Source organism: Mauremys reevesii, linkage group 1, assembly GCF_016161935.1.
Source record: "Mauremys reevesii isolate NIE-2019 linkage group 1, ASM1616193v1, whole genome shotgun sequence".
Lineage (NCBI taxonomy): Eukaryota > Metazoa > Chordata > Testudines > Geoemydidae > Mauremys > Mauremys reevesii.
This window is the reverse complement of record NC_052623.1, coordinates 330,621,178-330,636,396: the sequence shown is the minus strand read 5'-3', so window position 1 is coordinate 330,636,396 and position 15,219 is coordinate 330,621,178. Positions and strand designations below refer to the sequence as shown.

The 15,219-nt window shown below is 43.3% G+C and overlaps 1 protein-coding gene across 17 annotated transcripts in view; it reads left to right on the top strand.

Moving 5' to 3' along the window:
• The window catches only part of CPNE8 (copine 8), a 240,245-nt gene that overhangs the window by 128,639 nt on the left and 96,387 nt on the right, over positions 1-15,219 (top strand). For 8 of the 17 annotated variants that reach the window (XR_005591486.1, XR_005591497.1, XM_039515855.1 and 5 more), the window contains one exon: positions 12,053-12,106. The exons of 5 other annotated variants lie outside the window; for them this stretch is intronic. Coding sequence is in view for 7 of the 12 variants with exons in the window: in XM_039515855.1 (XP_039371789.1) it covers positions 12,053-12,106 (54 nt within the window). In the remaining 5 variants the exon portion in view is untranslated. Of the gene's footprint in view, positions 1-5,673; positions 5,816-12,052; positions 12,107-15,219 lie in introns of those variants that run through there. 4 more of the 17 variants (XR_005591489.1, XR_005591488.1, XR_005591490.1 and 1 more) reach the window with 2 other exon arrangements.

Here is a 15,219-nt window from a genome sequence, read left to right as displayed (position 1 = left end):
ACTCCATCCCCATCCCTCTTCAGGGACCCCTCTCACGAGAGCTTACTTGAGCAGGAGGTGAGGCAGCTCCTTGTCTTAGGAGCAGTGGAGGTGGTGCCAGCGGAGTTCAGACTCAAGGGATGGCACTCCTGCTATTTTCTTATCCCAAAGGCCAAAGAGGGGCTCAGGCCCATCCTGGACCAGCAAGGCCTGAACCAGTACATGGTAAAGTTCCTAGATTCATAGACTCTAGGACTGGAAGGGATCTCGAGAGGTCATTGAGTCCAGTCCCCTGCCCTCATGGCAGGACCAAATACTGTCTAGACTATCCCTAATAGACATTTATCTAACCTATTCTTAAATATCTCCAAGTTCAAGTTTTGCATGATCTCTCTGGCCTCCATCGTTCCCTCCCTGGATCCCAGAGACTGGCACACTGCCCTCCATCTACAGGACGCGTACTTCCACATTCATATATTTGAGGGCCACAGGCGTTTCCTCGGCTTCACGGTAGGGCAGGAGCATTACCAGTTCACTGTGCTCCTGTTTGGCCTATCCATGGCTCCCAGAGCTTCACAAAGTGTATGTCTGTGGTAGTGGCCTACCTCAGGTGTCAGGGTGTGGGGGCGGTCCAGATCTTTCCCTACCTCAACGACTGGCTGGTCAGGGGCGGCTCCAGGTCACAGGTACAGGATCACGTAACACTCCTCCTGTCCACGTGCACCACACTGGGGCTATTGGTAAACAACACCAAGTCCACATCGGTACTGATGTAGTGCATAGAGTTCATTGGGGGCGATTCTGGATGTGACGTCAGCCAGAGCCTCCCTCCTTCTGGACAGATTCAAAACCGTAAGGGAGCTCATTGGCATGGTCACAAGGTTCCCTGTGATGACCACCAGAGCGTGCCTCCAACTCCTGGGTCAGATGTTGGCGTGCAAGTATGTGGTTCGTTGCGACAGACTCAGGATGTAGGCCCTCCAGCTCTGGTTGGCCTTGGTATTCTCCCAGTATCCGACAGATTTTTTTGGTAAGGCATAGCTGCAGATGTTAAGGACTAGGTACTTATTTGTCAACAAAGGAAAACACCAGCAAGAACAGGCAGAGCTCCTTTAGGGGAAATGCTCCAACATACTAAGCTCTGGGAGTTCATACAGATTGACTTGAAAGGCCAGAAACACCTGCTGGAAATCAGTATTTGCTGGTGGTGCATCACACTTTTTCAAAGTATGTGGTGGTGCAACTCCTGAAGCATAAAAGGACTGAGAGGGTTATGAATGCATTGATGAAACATGTAGTGTTGCAGTTTGGTCCACTAAGCTGCTTCTACACTGATTGTGGAAGGAATTTGAATCATAGTTGTTATGCGAGGTTTGTCGACATCTCCAGATAACCAACCTGTGGACTACTGTTGCCCACTCTGTGAATAATGGGGAAGTGGAGAGAATAAACCACATATTTGGTTCTCTGCTTAAAGTCTTAGTCAGTGAAGACCAACAAGATTGGGTTACAAAGTCACCTTTGTTGTCTTGGCATACCAACATCAGCGGTGATTCAATTATCCATTACTCTCCTTATGAGATTTTGGACTCTGCAAACCCATGATTTCCTGTGACGTGATGTTCAGGCAGCAAGAACTGGCAAAGCCCTGCACCCGCACAGGTAGGTGATGTGGTATTACATAAGTGACCTGAGGACAGAATTCCAGAAGGCGGAGGAACAGATAGGCCAGAAGTAAGCATGCCAGATACCAGATGCCAGAAAAATGGGAAAATATGTGCCCATTCAGGAAAGAAGATGTGGCCATGCAACTGGAAAAAACAGCCTAGAAAAAAATCCCAAATTGACCTCTTAGTGGAGGGGACCTCAGTGATGGAGAAATTAAACAACTTGTATTTGCCAATACAAAAAGCAAAAGCCTCATCCATTTGTACTGCATCAAGAACTGGCATTGTGATTCATTGAAAGAAAGGGGAGGACAAACACTGTGGATGCTCAACAGCCATTCCAAAAGGATGCAGAGGAGGATTTGGACATACTCCAGCTGGCTCCTGTGGCTTGTAATAGGAGACCGGTTGTGCAGGAGAAATTGCCAGGGTGTTCTCAGGATCTCAATCTACAAGAGATAGGTCTAACCTAGAGGGCATGAAACTTGCACTCACAGATATCTAGATCCAACTGTAAGCAATATGTCCATGACAGAATACAGGACTCAAGTGGGCAGATGAACACAGAAACCTGCATAAATCGCAAACTACCTGGATTTTTAGGAGTTACTATTTAAATTCTTATTTAACTGGAGGGAGGGAGTTGTAATGATTAGTGTAGACAGCACCTCTATCAGTAGATGGTTCTATGTCTTTATCTTAGCGTGAAGTTGTCTTGTATGTTATGTTGATCTGACGTAGAGGGTTAGCAAGAAATTCAGTCTGGCCTGTGTGTGCTGGAGTTGGTACGTGCTGCGTCCTAATAAATCTCTGTGTTTGTGTAAGCGAGTATTACATAATACTTCCAACTTGCAAGCACTGAATCTGTATTGTGACAAAGTTCCTCCTCTGGCTAGGTGGGTCCTGTGCTTATTGGCGGATTTGCTTGCCTCAGAGATTCACGGCAGCCCTCAGTTTGGTCACTTTTGCTAGTGGCTCAAACCTGCTGTTCACTCACCTAATCTCATCACTGGCCAGCACGGGGAAAGGGAGGAAAACAATCCCCAGAGTCTCTGCTGACCCACCTAGTGGGTCGGGGGTTAGGCCAGGGACCTTCCCCTCTGATGGGACCCACAGTCCAGGTCAACTCCTCCTATATCCAATAGGGAGTTGGGGGGATGAGGGGAACCAGGGCCCACCCTCTACTCTGGGTTCCAGCCCAGGGCCCTGTGGATCACAGCTGTCTGCAGTGTTTCATGTAACACCTGTGTGACAGCTACAACTCCCTGGGCTACTTCCCCATGGCCTCCTCCCAACACCACGGGACCTCCTCCCAACATCCTCACCACGGGACCTTCTTCCTGATGCCAGATAGCATTTGTACTCCTCAGTCCTCCAGCAGCACGCCTTCTCACTCTCAGCTCCTTGTGCACCTCTCACTGATTGAAGTGAGATCCTTTTTAAATCAGGTGCCCTGATTAGCCTGTCTTAATTGATTCTAGCAGCTTCTTAATTGGTTCCAGCAAGTTCCTGATTGTTCCGGAACTGCCCCTATTACCTTACCCAAGGAAAAGGGACCTGCTTAACCTGGGGCTAATATATCTGCCTTCTATCACTCTCCTGTAGCCATCTGGCCTGACCCTGTCACAGTATATAACAAAAGAAAACTTCTGTTAAAAGGAGAGGGAACACAGCATTAATTTGCCAAAACACCACAACAGTGATTCATAAGTTTGCAAACAATAAGTAAACGTCCACCTCGCACTATCTTGGACAGTAATTCTTTGCCTCAGTTTCCCATCTTGTGGTGTGAAAGTCTTGACAGATGAATGTCCCTTTAACACGCTATTCCCTTTGCTGTCTGCTGCACCCACTGTTGGTTGTCCATGGTCACCAACATCTCAAAATCCAAGGATGCAGTCAGGTGGGTTTAATTCCTGCTCCTGGGAAGGAGGATTGATTGAGTGATACCTCTGCAGCTGATCTCTGCTGGTACTGATCACTGTTGCTGCCTCTGCTTGCTAACATTGCTGCTGCCTTTGCTCGCCACTTCCTTTAGCTGCAATGCAGTGTTCTGAGGTTCCATCACTTAGCTCCCAGTACTTAATGATTTCAGCTTTTAGTAATTTCACTGGGTAGAGGGGAACCAGTGCTGCTTCCTCTGCATTACCTTTGACTGCAGTACTGTCCCCACACCAGGTCTAAGGCTCATCCAGCTAAACCAACCTATCAGTGATTTCACTGAGAAGAAACAAAGACTCCCAATTGAATCTGATCAGTTCTGTCTTTAAACACTGCAGGAGGAAGGTCAAATGGCAGCTAGGATTCTTTAAACAGAGTCCACACCATCAGTTAGGAGCACCTGTCCCAATCCACTCTGTCTTTCACTTGTATTTGGCGTCACTACCCCCCGATCGCATAGCCTATTAGGTTAAATTTTAGCATGACCCCTCTTCAATAAGGGTGTCTAGGGCAGTCCTGCCAGGAGCACCCTCTTGCGGCAGGCCACAGCATGACAAGTGAATCTGGCTCAGTTTTCCTACTTCAGTTTCATGGGAAATAATCCGAAGGGTCTTTGTGAGGGCAAATAGCCCTTGTGGGGTTAATTTATTACAACAGTTCTGTGCACATAAATCATAAGAAAAGTCCCACAACCATAGTCCAAAATTCCCCACCATAGTCCCAATAGTGCATGCAACGTACAGCCCTGGTGTTCCTCACCATGCTGCAGCTCTCTAGCACAGCCCTCTCCTCTCATTGAACTAGGACAGCCACCTCAGCCCTTCCAACTTGAATGCAACCCTGCTGTTCACAGTGGAAATCTCCACAGCCTCTCCACTGTGAGTATCCTTGCCAGGGGATCATCCCTCACTCCTCTCCCCACAATTCCTCAGGGTCCATCTCTTCAGGCCTGGAGACATCAGCAGGTAAGCAAAGCACATTCAAAAACATAATCCCAACTATACATACAAAGTGATGGGGTCTAAATTAGCTATTACAACTCAATACAGAGATCTTGGAATCATTGTGAATAGTTCTCTGAAAACATCTGCTCTATGTGAAGCAGCAGTACTATAAAAAGCCAACAGTATGTTAGGAACCATTAGGAAAGGGACAGCTAATAAGACAGAAAATATGCCGCTACGTAAATCCATGGTACACCCACACCTGGCATACTTCATGCAGTTCTGGTCACCCCATCTCAAAAAACATATTAGAATTGGAAAAGGACAGAGAAGGACAACAAAAATTATTAGGGGCATAGAACAGCTTCTATATGAGGAAAGATTAAAAAGACTGGGACTGTTCAGTTTAGAAAAGAGATGACTAAAGGGGGATTATGGTAGAGGTCTATAAAATCATGAATGGTGTGGAGAAAGTGAATAGGAAAGTGTTATTTACCCTTTCACATAACACAAGAACCAGGGGGGGACTCAGTGAAATTAATACGCAGTATGTTTAAAACAAACAAAAGGAAGTATTTCTTTACACAATGCACAATCAGCCTGTTTAACTTGTTGCTAGGGCATGTTGTGAAGGTCAAAAGTGCAACTGGAGTTCAAAAAAAATTAGATGAGTTCATGGAGTATAGGTCCATCAGTAGCTAGTAGTCAAGATGGTCAGGAGTACAATTGCCTGCTCTGTGTGTCCCTAAATCTGTGACTGCTAGAAGCTCAGATTGGATGATGAAATGGATCACTCAATACATTTCCCCGTTCTGTTAACTCCCTCTGAAGCATCTGGCACTAGCCACTGTCGGAAGACAGAAAACTGAGTTAGATGGACCATTGATCTGATCAAGTATTGCCATTCTTATGTTCTTAAGCTCTTCCATTGCTCCCCTGCCTTTAGTCCTCTTTGGCCCTTGGTTCTGGTTATCCATCTTAGAGCTAACAGGCAACTCCCTCTGCTGCTCTTTTTGCCTTCAGCCCAGGCTCTCTGGCTTGGGGACACCAGCCAGCAAACCCCTTTTGCTGCTTTCCTGCCTTCAGCTTCTCCCAGGTCACAAACATATACAGTCTCATAGTAAATTATTTCCTTTTCCTAGGGAGGGCCTGTGCAGTATTCCCCAGAGACCTGTTCCAGTCTCCTGACTGACTGTTACTGTCTTTCTTCAGGGATTTCCTCTAGTCCCCTCGTCTCTTGTAGCTCTCACCTGCCCTTCCTGACTAAGCCAGATTCACTGTTAGGTGAGTAGACTATTTAAAGAATCAGGTAAAGAAATGGCGTTTCCCTAAATGTCCCTTAAAATAAAGTCCATCAGGATGGGGTAAGGGTAGCTTTTAAGCCACCTGTGTGTTACTCAGATTTGGGCCAGAACAGCCCCGTAACTCTAATTAATTAACTCTAATTTACAGCAGCCTCCATTGAGCTGTGATAAAAGGCAGAATCTTTGTAGCAATATGGAAATATCCTCTGGGGGGATAGCTCAGTGGTTTGAGCATGGGCCTGCTAAACCCAGGGTTATGAGTTCAATCCTTAAGGGGGCCATTTAGGGATCTGGGGCAAAAATCTGTCTGGCGATTGGTCCTGCTTTGAGCCAGGGGTTGGACTAGATGACCTCTTGAGGTCCCTTCCAACCCAGATATTCTATGATTCTTCTGGGTCTGGCACAACTCCTATCTTTTTCCTGTGCCAGGAGATTTCTCTTGGCTATTTAAAGGAACTTTATAGCCCGTATACTCTATGAAGGGGAGAATAATCTTTACCTGATTCTTTAAATAGTCTACTTTTAATGATAACTACTTAGCAATTATAACCAACACCTTGCCAGACAGATACACTGGGACACCACAATGATGAACCCAGCAAGATAAAAATTGTGGAGCTGGATTCTCTTTTCACTATTTTGTACCTGCTAGCTGAAAAGAGAACTTTGAAGTGTGAATGGGCCCCCATATTGTGGATTTAGTTGTAGTAGTATTATATCCCTACCTCAGTGGATTTTTTTCCTCTTAGAATCATAGAATATCAGGGTTGGAAGAGACCTCAGGAGGTCATCTAATCCAATCCCTGCTCAAAGCAGGACCAACACCAACTAAATCATCCCAGCCAGGGCTTTGTCAAGCCAGGCCTTAAAAACCTCTAAGGATGGAGATTCCACCACCTCCCTGAGTAACCCATTCCAGTGCTTCACCACCCTCCTAGTGAAATAGTGTTTCCTAATATCCAACCTAAACCTTCCCCACTGAAACTTGAGACCATTGCTCCTTGTTCTGTCAGTGGTCTTCATTCTTCATTTTAAACCACAGCCAAGAGTTCATGTAGTTTTCTAGGACAGTCAGGGTTGGCGGCTCTCAGTGATTAAGCAAATTGTGTTTTAATTGCAAGCATATCTGAAATTTGAGGAGGGAACATGAATAAAATTTTAATCAGCATGCATTCCCTTGTCTTTTATATCACAGTGGTCCTATAATGCAAAAAGAATATAATAGGACATTGGTTTTATACAATGTACATTTTAATAGCTCTACCAAGATTTCAAATATGAATATTTTAATTCCTTGTCATTCACAGAACATCTGTGGGTAGTATATAGTAAAACTTGGCAGTAAGCCATATGGATTCCTCTTTCATAGTTGTCTGGGAGATTAGTTGATAAATATCATTGATAAAATGTCTTTGCTTCCACTTCCAGTGTTTGAAAATGTGCTCCCATCTCCCTCAGTGTGTTCATAGTGAAACTGACTTAGCTACACAGATGGCTTTGAGCAGACATTCAAAGGGGAAATGTTTTTTGGTTGGTGGTGGGTTTTTTATATGGCTGGCAAGATTTTTATTATAAGGGCTACTTTCCATTACAACACTCTTTTTGGTTGTTCACAACTTTGCCAAACTTGAACTTTGGGCTGAAATTATTCATGCTGGGTGTCTGCTTCATGGTGAATTTATTTGGAAAATATTCTGCAAAAATGGTTTAGCCATTTCTCAGAACAAGGTGAGGGAAAAATACATTGTTTTGTTCCTATTAACAAAATTCTTGCAACCATTTAATTGAGACACTCTAGATTTGGAAAAGTAATTGAAATTTGGCAGCGGGATGGATCATCCTAATGCCGGGGATGTGCCTATTGGCATCCCCATGAGAAGCCATCTACCTTTGGCCAAGTTATGAACCTCTGAAAATCTCAGTTCACAGATGCTCAGTAAAACTTGTAAAAGTTCGATGGCTTAGTTTGCTAAATATTCCTCGTGTACTGAGCATTCTTCACCATCATGCTGCTCCTGTGTGCTGGACAAATTCTGCATGAGTGCCATCCTCACAGAGTGATTGAGCGTGCACTGTTCCAAGGCTATAGGCACTGGTCATATCTTTCCTTGCACTTGCTCCTCCCCGCAGCTAGGAGCTGCTCTGGTACCAATCACAGGAACTGAGAGCAAGAAACTTCTCCTGTGCTCTCAGTGCTCCCGCTGCTGAACGGGTAATATGGAGAAGGAGGAGGAAATACCCTTCTGCATCCCTGGCAAGCTAAGGAGCTAACAGGGTCAGCTTTAGGGAAAATAGCACTCTGGATGAACTTGTATTTTGGCGTCCCTGTTGGTGTGGCACCCCCTATGGACTCCCCAACCCCTGGCTCCCATGGGCTCCCCACCACCCCAGAACCCCGCTGCCTCTCCCCAGTGCTTAATTTTTATTGAAAGAGGTTCCAGAGCTTAGCCTCAACAAAAATTAAACACTGGCTGGGCGGCTGGCAGCTGTTGGCTGGGCTCTGAGCTTTGAAGGCATTGCCACTGCCAGCAGCAGCTGAGAAGTAAAGGTGGAATGGTATATGATGTATTGCCACCTTATTTTATGCTGCTGCTGGTGGCAGCACCACCTTCAAAGCTCGGTGCCCGACCAGCAGCCACTGCTCTCAGGGCATCAAGTTCTGAAGGCAAAAAAAACAGAGAACCGCTAAATTACAAGAAATTTGTCATATTGTCACATCACATGGGGGGGGGCGCGGAATTCAACTTCAAAACGCTATACAGAACAACAGATCTTTCTGTACATCGTAAAAGATTCTGCTTCCTTGAGCTTGTCTCGTATCTGCTCTGTCCGGGTAGTTTAATAGAATGCCATATGAGAGGATCATTTATAGACTTGCTTTCCTTCTTGCTGGTCTATTATTGCAGAGTTAATATTTTCAAACAAACAAGATAAAGACTTGTTTGACCTGTTTTTGTTTTTGTATTTGTAATTTTTAAAAAAAGTAGGAGGTAAGTAATTTAAAACATAAATACAGTCTTTCACACATTCCAGTAAAGAAGGATGGACACTGGATCATCTACTACAGGAATTTTCACTATCCATAGCTGTTGAATTGGAGTTGCAATAGATTGTCTTAAAAAACATACTCACAACAGCCGGTCAAAAAGAATACAGAACACACAGTGTTTGCTTCTCCAGTATAGCATAGTGTGTGTGTGTGTGTGTGTGTGTGTATAGAATTTAACAATCACTTAGCAACTTCTGTGCTAGCTAAAAATATAAAAAGCAATAATAAAAATATATAAAGTACAAAAACTACAGCATAAGGGGTATACATTTTGGACTTGGACATACATTGTCTGCTAATAAACAGTCTTTAGAAAAATGATGATTTGATTAGGCTAGTCAATATTGCAAGAGTTGATTCCACAGCTTATTCTGAAGAAATTATCTTTATTAGGAAGTGATTTGTAGGTAAATTCCTCCTGTACAAACCCATACATTCGGGCTTTAACAACATTATACATCTGCAGTATCTGTCTCAGAATCGGCAAGAAAACATGCTTTATCTCTCTCATGTGCTATATATAGCCAACTGGAGTCTGGCATAGGTGATTTTACTTCAGGATACAAAAACTGTATGGTAGAACATAGAATCGTTCTTTAGTCTTCCTGGCAGCAGCAAAACATGAAAATGTTTGCAGGCAAATCAACACAGATATATATAGTGCTGTTCCAAACTCTGAGCTGTTGAGCTACAGCAGGAGCTGGGAACAGATCCTGCATCCTTCATGAGTTCAATGGGATTAAGTGCATGAGTAAGGACTCATTGCAGCAAAAAAGTTTCAGAATCAAATATTTGGGAAGGAGAGATCCCCGGGAGACGGGGGGTGATGAACACAGCGCAGAGAAGCTGGGAGATGATAGTCACTGATAAAATAATGTGTGATTTCAGGCATCTAATTTGAGACGTATGTCTGAAAATATTTGTAAAATACACAATAATAATAATGAATAACTCCTTCTCCCCTAACCACTTTTGTGCCCCTTCTCCTCTAATTCCTGCACTCCCTGTGCCCCAATCCTTGCATTGTGCCCCTTTCTTCTCAACCACCTTCTGCATCCCCTAACCCCCTGTACTTCCCTCCTGTGCCCCTTCTCCCCTAAGCCCTCCTGCTCCCCCTTCTCCTCTAAGCCCTGCACTCCCATCCATTTTAAAGGAAGCTTCTTAAACATTTTAAAAAACCTTATTACTTTACATACAACAATAGTTTAGTTATATATTATAGACTTCTAGAAAGAGACCTTCTAAAAACGTTAACATGTATTACTGGCACGCAAAACCTTAAATTAGAGTGAATAAATGAAGACTCGGCACAGCACTTCTGAAAGGTTGTTGATCCCTGATACAGGGTACGTCTAGAATACCTGCTGTATCGGCGGGTAGTGATCGATTTCTTGGGGATCGATATATCGCGTCTCATCTAGACGCGATATATTGATCCCCGAACGTGCGCCCGTCGACTCCGTAACTCCACCAGCGCGAACGGCGGTAGCAGAGTCAACAGGGGGAGCCGCGGACGTCGATCCCGCACCGTGAGGACGAGAGGTAAATCGATCTAAGATACTTTGATTTCAGCTACGCTATTCACGTAGCCGAAGTTGTGTATCTTAGATCGATTTCCCCCCCCCCACTGTAGACCAGCCCATAGTCTCTAGTTACTGTATGTGATCTAAATTAATGTAAAGACTGTATCCTATAGCTTACACGGGCAACTTTAATTCTGGCATTTCCTACCTTAGAGTGCTTGACTTTGCAACCTTAACGTTGTTTTAAAATGTAGGGTTTTTTTTTGGTTTTCTACATGTCAAACTATAACTGCAGCATATGCCTATGCTTTATGCCCATTATACAAATATTGTGACTGCATTGTAATCTAGTTTGGTGGTTCTGTTATATAAAACCAAGGGAAAGACTATGCGAAATCCTGACATTTTTATTCAAGCAAACAAATTTGCTTGGTTTATTTTAATGCATGGGTGATAATTTTGTGTTAATTCTTATTTTAACCAAACCAGTTTACCCATTCTTTGAAGGTTGCAAGTCCCTGTTGGGCATTTGCTCACATCCATAAAAGACAACAGTTTGACTCATTAATAGTCCTCCAATTGACTGTCATTTTTAGAAGTGTGTAAAATGGTATACATACTTCCTCATTTTTACTGTAACTGGTTCTACCACTACTATTAAGCTATCACTTACTTAAACACTAGATTCACCTAAAAAATGAGCAGTAGTTCTTCTGAGTGAGCTCAAAAGAGCTCTGGAAGTAAGGCTATTACTTCATGTATTACTTTGTTACAGACATTTTCTAAGGCTATTACTTCATGTATTACTTTGTTACAGAGCATTTTCTAATATATCTGAAGTTCTCAAGTTTCAATCAATAGATTTCTTTTTCTGTTATGAAAATTCACATTGTGAAATTTGAAAAGATTTTGCAAAAGTGTAAATCATGGTGCTCAAGCCTGAAAAATATATTCTTAAAAAATGCTTCTAGGATGCCTTCATGTTCTTACCGTAGCAACGAGGGAGTAACCCTGTAAATTTGCAGCTGGGCTAAAGGCTAACTTATCTGTTTAGGCAAACAGTTCATGCCCGCATTTTCTGTGAGTACAAATCACTGTGGGCACCAAGTTTTAGTAGTGTCATGTCTGTCCTTCGGCATTCATAATTAGGTAAATTTGAAAATACTAAGATTTGCATGTTCAATTCATTGAGGGAGCATGAATTACAATAGCATCTTTTTGCAGAAGCAAATTGCTTCTACGAGTGGGAAATTTGGACTTTGCAAGTCCCCGTTATGTAAAAGGTAAACCGAAACTGTATTACTATGCTGGGTACTAGAGTTGGGCAAGAAATGGAAGTAAAAATTCACAAAAAATGCAGGTTTTTTTCTATTTTTTTGTCAAAAATCTTGATACAGTATCTGTAAGCTCTTCTGGCTCTGTTCAACAGCAACAGTGTGGTCTTCTCTTACCAATTGCAAGTGACCTGTTGAGTCATTGTGAAGTATCTGATAAGACTTCCTGAATATCAGTTCATAAGTGTAACTATTAATGTGTCATACACCTAAAGAAAACTACTTCGTACCTTAAGAGGATCTTAAGTATTTTCACTATGTCAACTGCATAATGAATGATGCCTCTGTAATAGTTTTATTTGCCCTTCTAGGTAATAAATCCAAAGAAAAAAGGAAAAAAGAAAAAGTATATTAATTCTGGAACAGTAAGTAGATACTTTTTATATTAACTGATGCTTTCCTTTTCTGTCTGACTTCTTGAAATAAAGTATCTTCAAACTAATTTGACAGTGTTAGAGAGAGACTTTGAAGAATGCAACAGTAAAGCATTTACTGTAACTCAGTTTTTCTATGTTCCCCTCTTTTCTCTGATTAAATGAGTGTCTCGTGAAAGCTTTATCCAAAACGTAATTTTGGGTTCCTTGTGAGTTTAGAATTGCTGGAGGCAGTGTTGATTTTTATCTGGAATACATGTTTTAGAATACATTAAAATGTTTTTCTTAGTTATTCAGATAGTGTACAGAGACATGAACAAATAAGGGATGATAGATTGTGTCCTTAGTGCTTACGAAAGTATTTAGTCTCTTAATTTTTGGCAGAATTAGATTTAAGAAATGCTGTGACTGTAATTTGCAAGAGTGCTAATGTTTTTTAATCATTGAGGTACTAACAACCAGTAATGTGAAGTATTTGGTAAAAATGCAAGAGCCTTTTTATTCTCAGTTATATTAGTTTGATCCACTGTAATAACTGCAATGCTGATTTTAATATTCTGGCATCCAGGAGAATCAAAACATATAATTTAATATAAGACAAGAATAAATCTAAATCAACAAGAATTTGTATTTCAGAAAGTCAGACTAAATACAGATGTGGGCTGGTTCTGCAAAAACGTATATGCTTAATTTTACTCATGTGAGCAGTCTGACTGAAGTCAGTGGGACTTCCATATGCAGGATTGCAGCCTTGAGGTGGAAAATGATTATTCCTGTATGTATTTTTCTGTTAAAAAATGGGGCAAGTGCCATTGTCTTTCCCACAAACTTATGGAAAAAGATCCAGAATAGAAAAAACTTTATTTATATGGTAATTTGATCATAAGTTCTTATTGAAGGAGTGAGTGATTTTCTTTCACGTTAATATATTGCCAGTGGTAGATTTTAATATGTTAGAACAAAGTAGTAGAATACTGCATCAGTGTGTTGGCATGATGTCCCTGTGAGTGCTCCACTTTAGGTGTTGAGCGCCGCTGTGCTTGTATTCAGAGATTTGTGGTAGCAGTGCCTGGTTGGGTCGCATATGCACAGTCCCAGTCTGGTGCTACCTCAGGTTGTTAACTGGTGCAGTGCAACTAACTCCTCCTTAGTTCCTTCTCTACTGCCCTTGGCTATGAGTCGGAGCATTCAGCAGCTCCTCAGAGCTTAGTTAGCATAGTGTACCCCAGTTAGTTCTAGTTTTGTTATAGATAGTTAACTCCTTTCATTTCCTTATCCCCGTTAATTAAAAAACAAACAAAAAAATACCCTTATTTGTTTCTTGAATAGAAATAGGTTTTTGTTGAACCGTTACTCCTGGTTCTCCCCTCGGGGCATGACCGGTTCTCCCCTCGGGGCATGACCAGTTCTCCAGGCTTTAAATACTGCCTCACCTGTAGGCTATCGATCCCAGTGTTGGACATGTGCCTCAAAAGTTCCCTCATTGTCATAAACTGACATCTTAGACCAGGAAAGCCAGAGACTTGCAGCTTAAACTGCTGTTCATGGAGAAGTCTCTCCGGCCAGCATCTGAACCAGAAACACACATGCCCCCGAGGCACAGTTCACCGACTGCAGCCTCTGATGAACTCTTCTTTGTCTGTGACTCACGTGACAGACCACCCAGATAAAAAGGTGGCTAAGAAGCGTATACTGTCCTCAACGGCTCAGGAACTGACCAAGAAATAGCGTTCCCCAAACCGAAAGACCTCGTCGGTACCAACATGCTCCACAGCCGAGATAGTGGGAGCCTCTGGTACCTGGATACCGCAAGAGCTAAAGACTCTGAGAGCTAGCTCCAAGGCAGGCACCCAGGGGAAGCAGAAACCCCATGCCTCAGCACCAGCAGAGGCGTCCTGACACTCAGCATCGGGCACATGAAAACTGCAGCCTATGCTGCCACCTCCTGTCAGCATTGCACAATTGTCAATTGCACCCATAGAGACAACACCTCCACAGTAGCCAGTAACCACTGTTATCACATCAACGGCACCAAGGCTGTCGACACCACAACAATTCCTACTTCCCAGAGACCTCAGGGTGTCCTCAACACCTGACTCTCCCATTCTCAGCACCAAGATTACAACAGCACTCTCGGTACCGAGCCGTCCCACCACTACACCGACTTCTGCTCACCCATTTTTGAGCAATGATGAGGACGAGGGAGAGACATCCCTCACATCACTCTTTCCCCCCACCTGCAAGATGATCAAAGATGATCAGCCCCACCACATAAGGGGTACTATACAGGGGCCAAAGAACAGCAGTGGTATGGTCACCCATGGATGGTACCTATTCCCTCACTCCACAGTGGCAGTATTGGTCCCCCTGGATGGCATATCCCCCTCAGCACCTCAAACCTCCTAACACACATGGGGAGGGTACACAGCAGTACCAGGATCATCTGAGCCCCCTGAAGAGATGATGGGAGAACAGGAAGAAATCTCTGATCAGGAGGTCAAAGCAACAATCCATTTTTTTCATCACTCCTGGATGACACCATCATGCCCCCTCCTCCCAACGTGGGAGATAACTTTATACATTTCTAGGATCTCTATAAGAGAGTTGCAGATTCCCTTGACATTTCACTGTGGGAAGTGCAGGAGACATGACACAAGCTTGTTGACATCCTGCAAACATCAGCATCATCAAAATCACTTTACCCATGAATGATGCAATCATGGAACCTGTCAAACACATCTGGCAGGCCCCTGCAGCAATCGTTCCAACCTAGAAAATGTCCAACAGGAAATATTATGTTCCTACAACACGCGGGGTTACAGATGCAAACCGTACATGTTTGGCTCCGCACAACTTATTCCCCATGAAGGCACAATATAAACAAATGCGTCATGGTGCAAAGCAAAGTAAAAGACTCACTATCGTGGTGGACACAACCATATAATGTATGCCTAGGAGTGCCTTTCACTCACACTCACACTCACACTCACACTCACACTCACACTCACACTCACACTCACACACACACACACACACACACACACACACACACACACACACACACACACACACACACTGACTATTACAATGGATGTGTCCCTCAT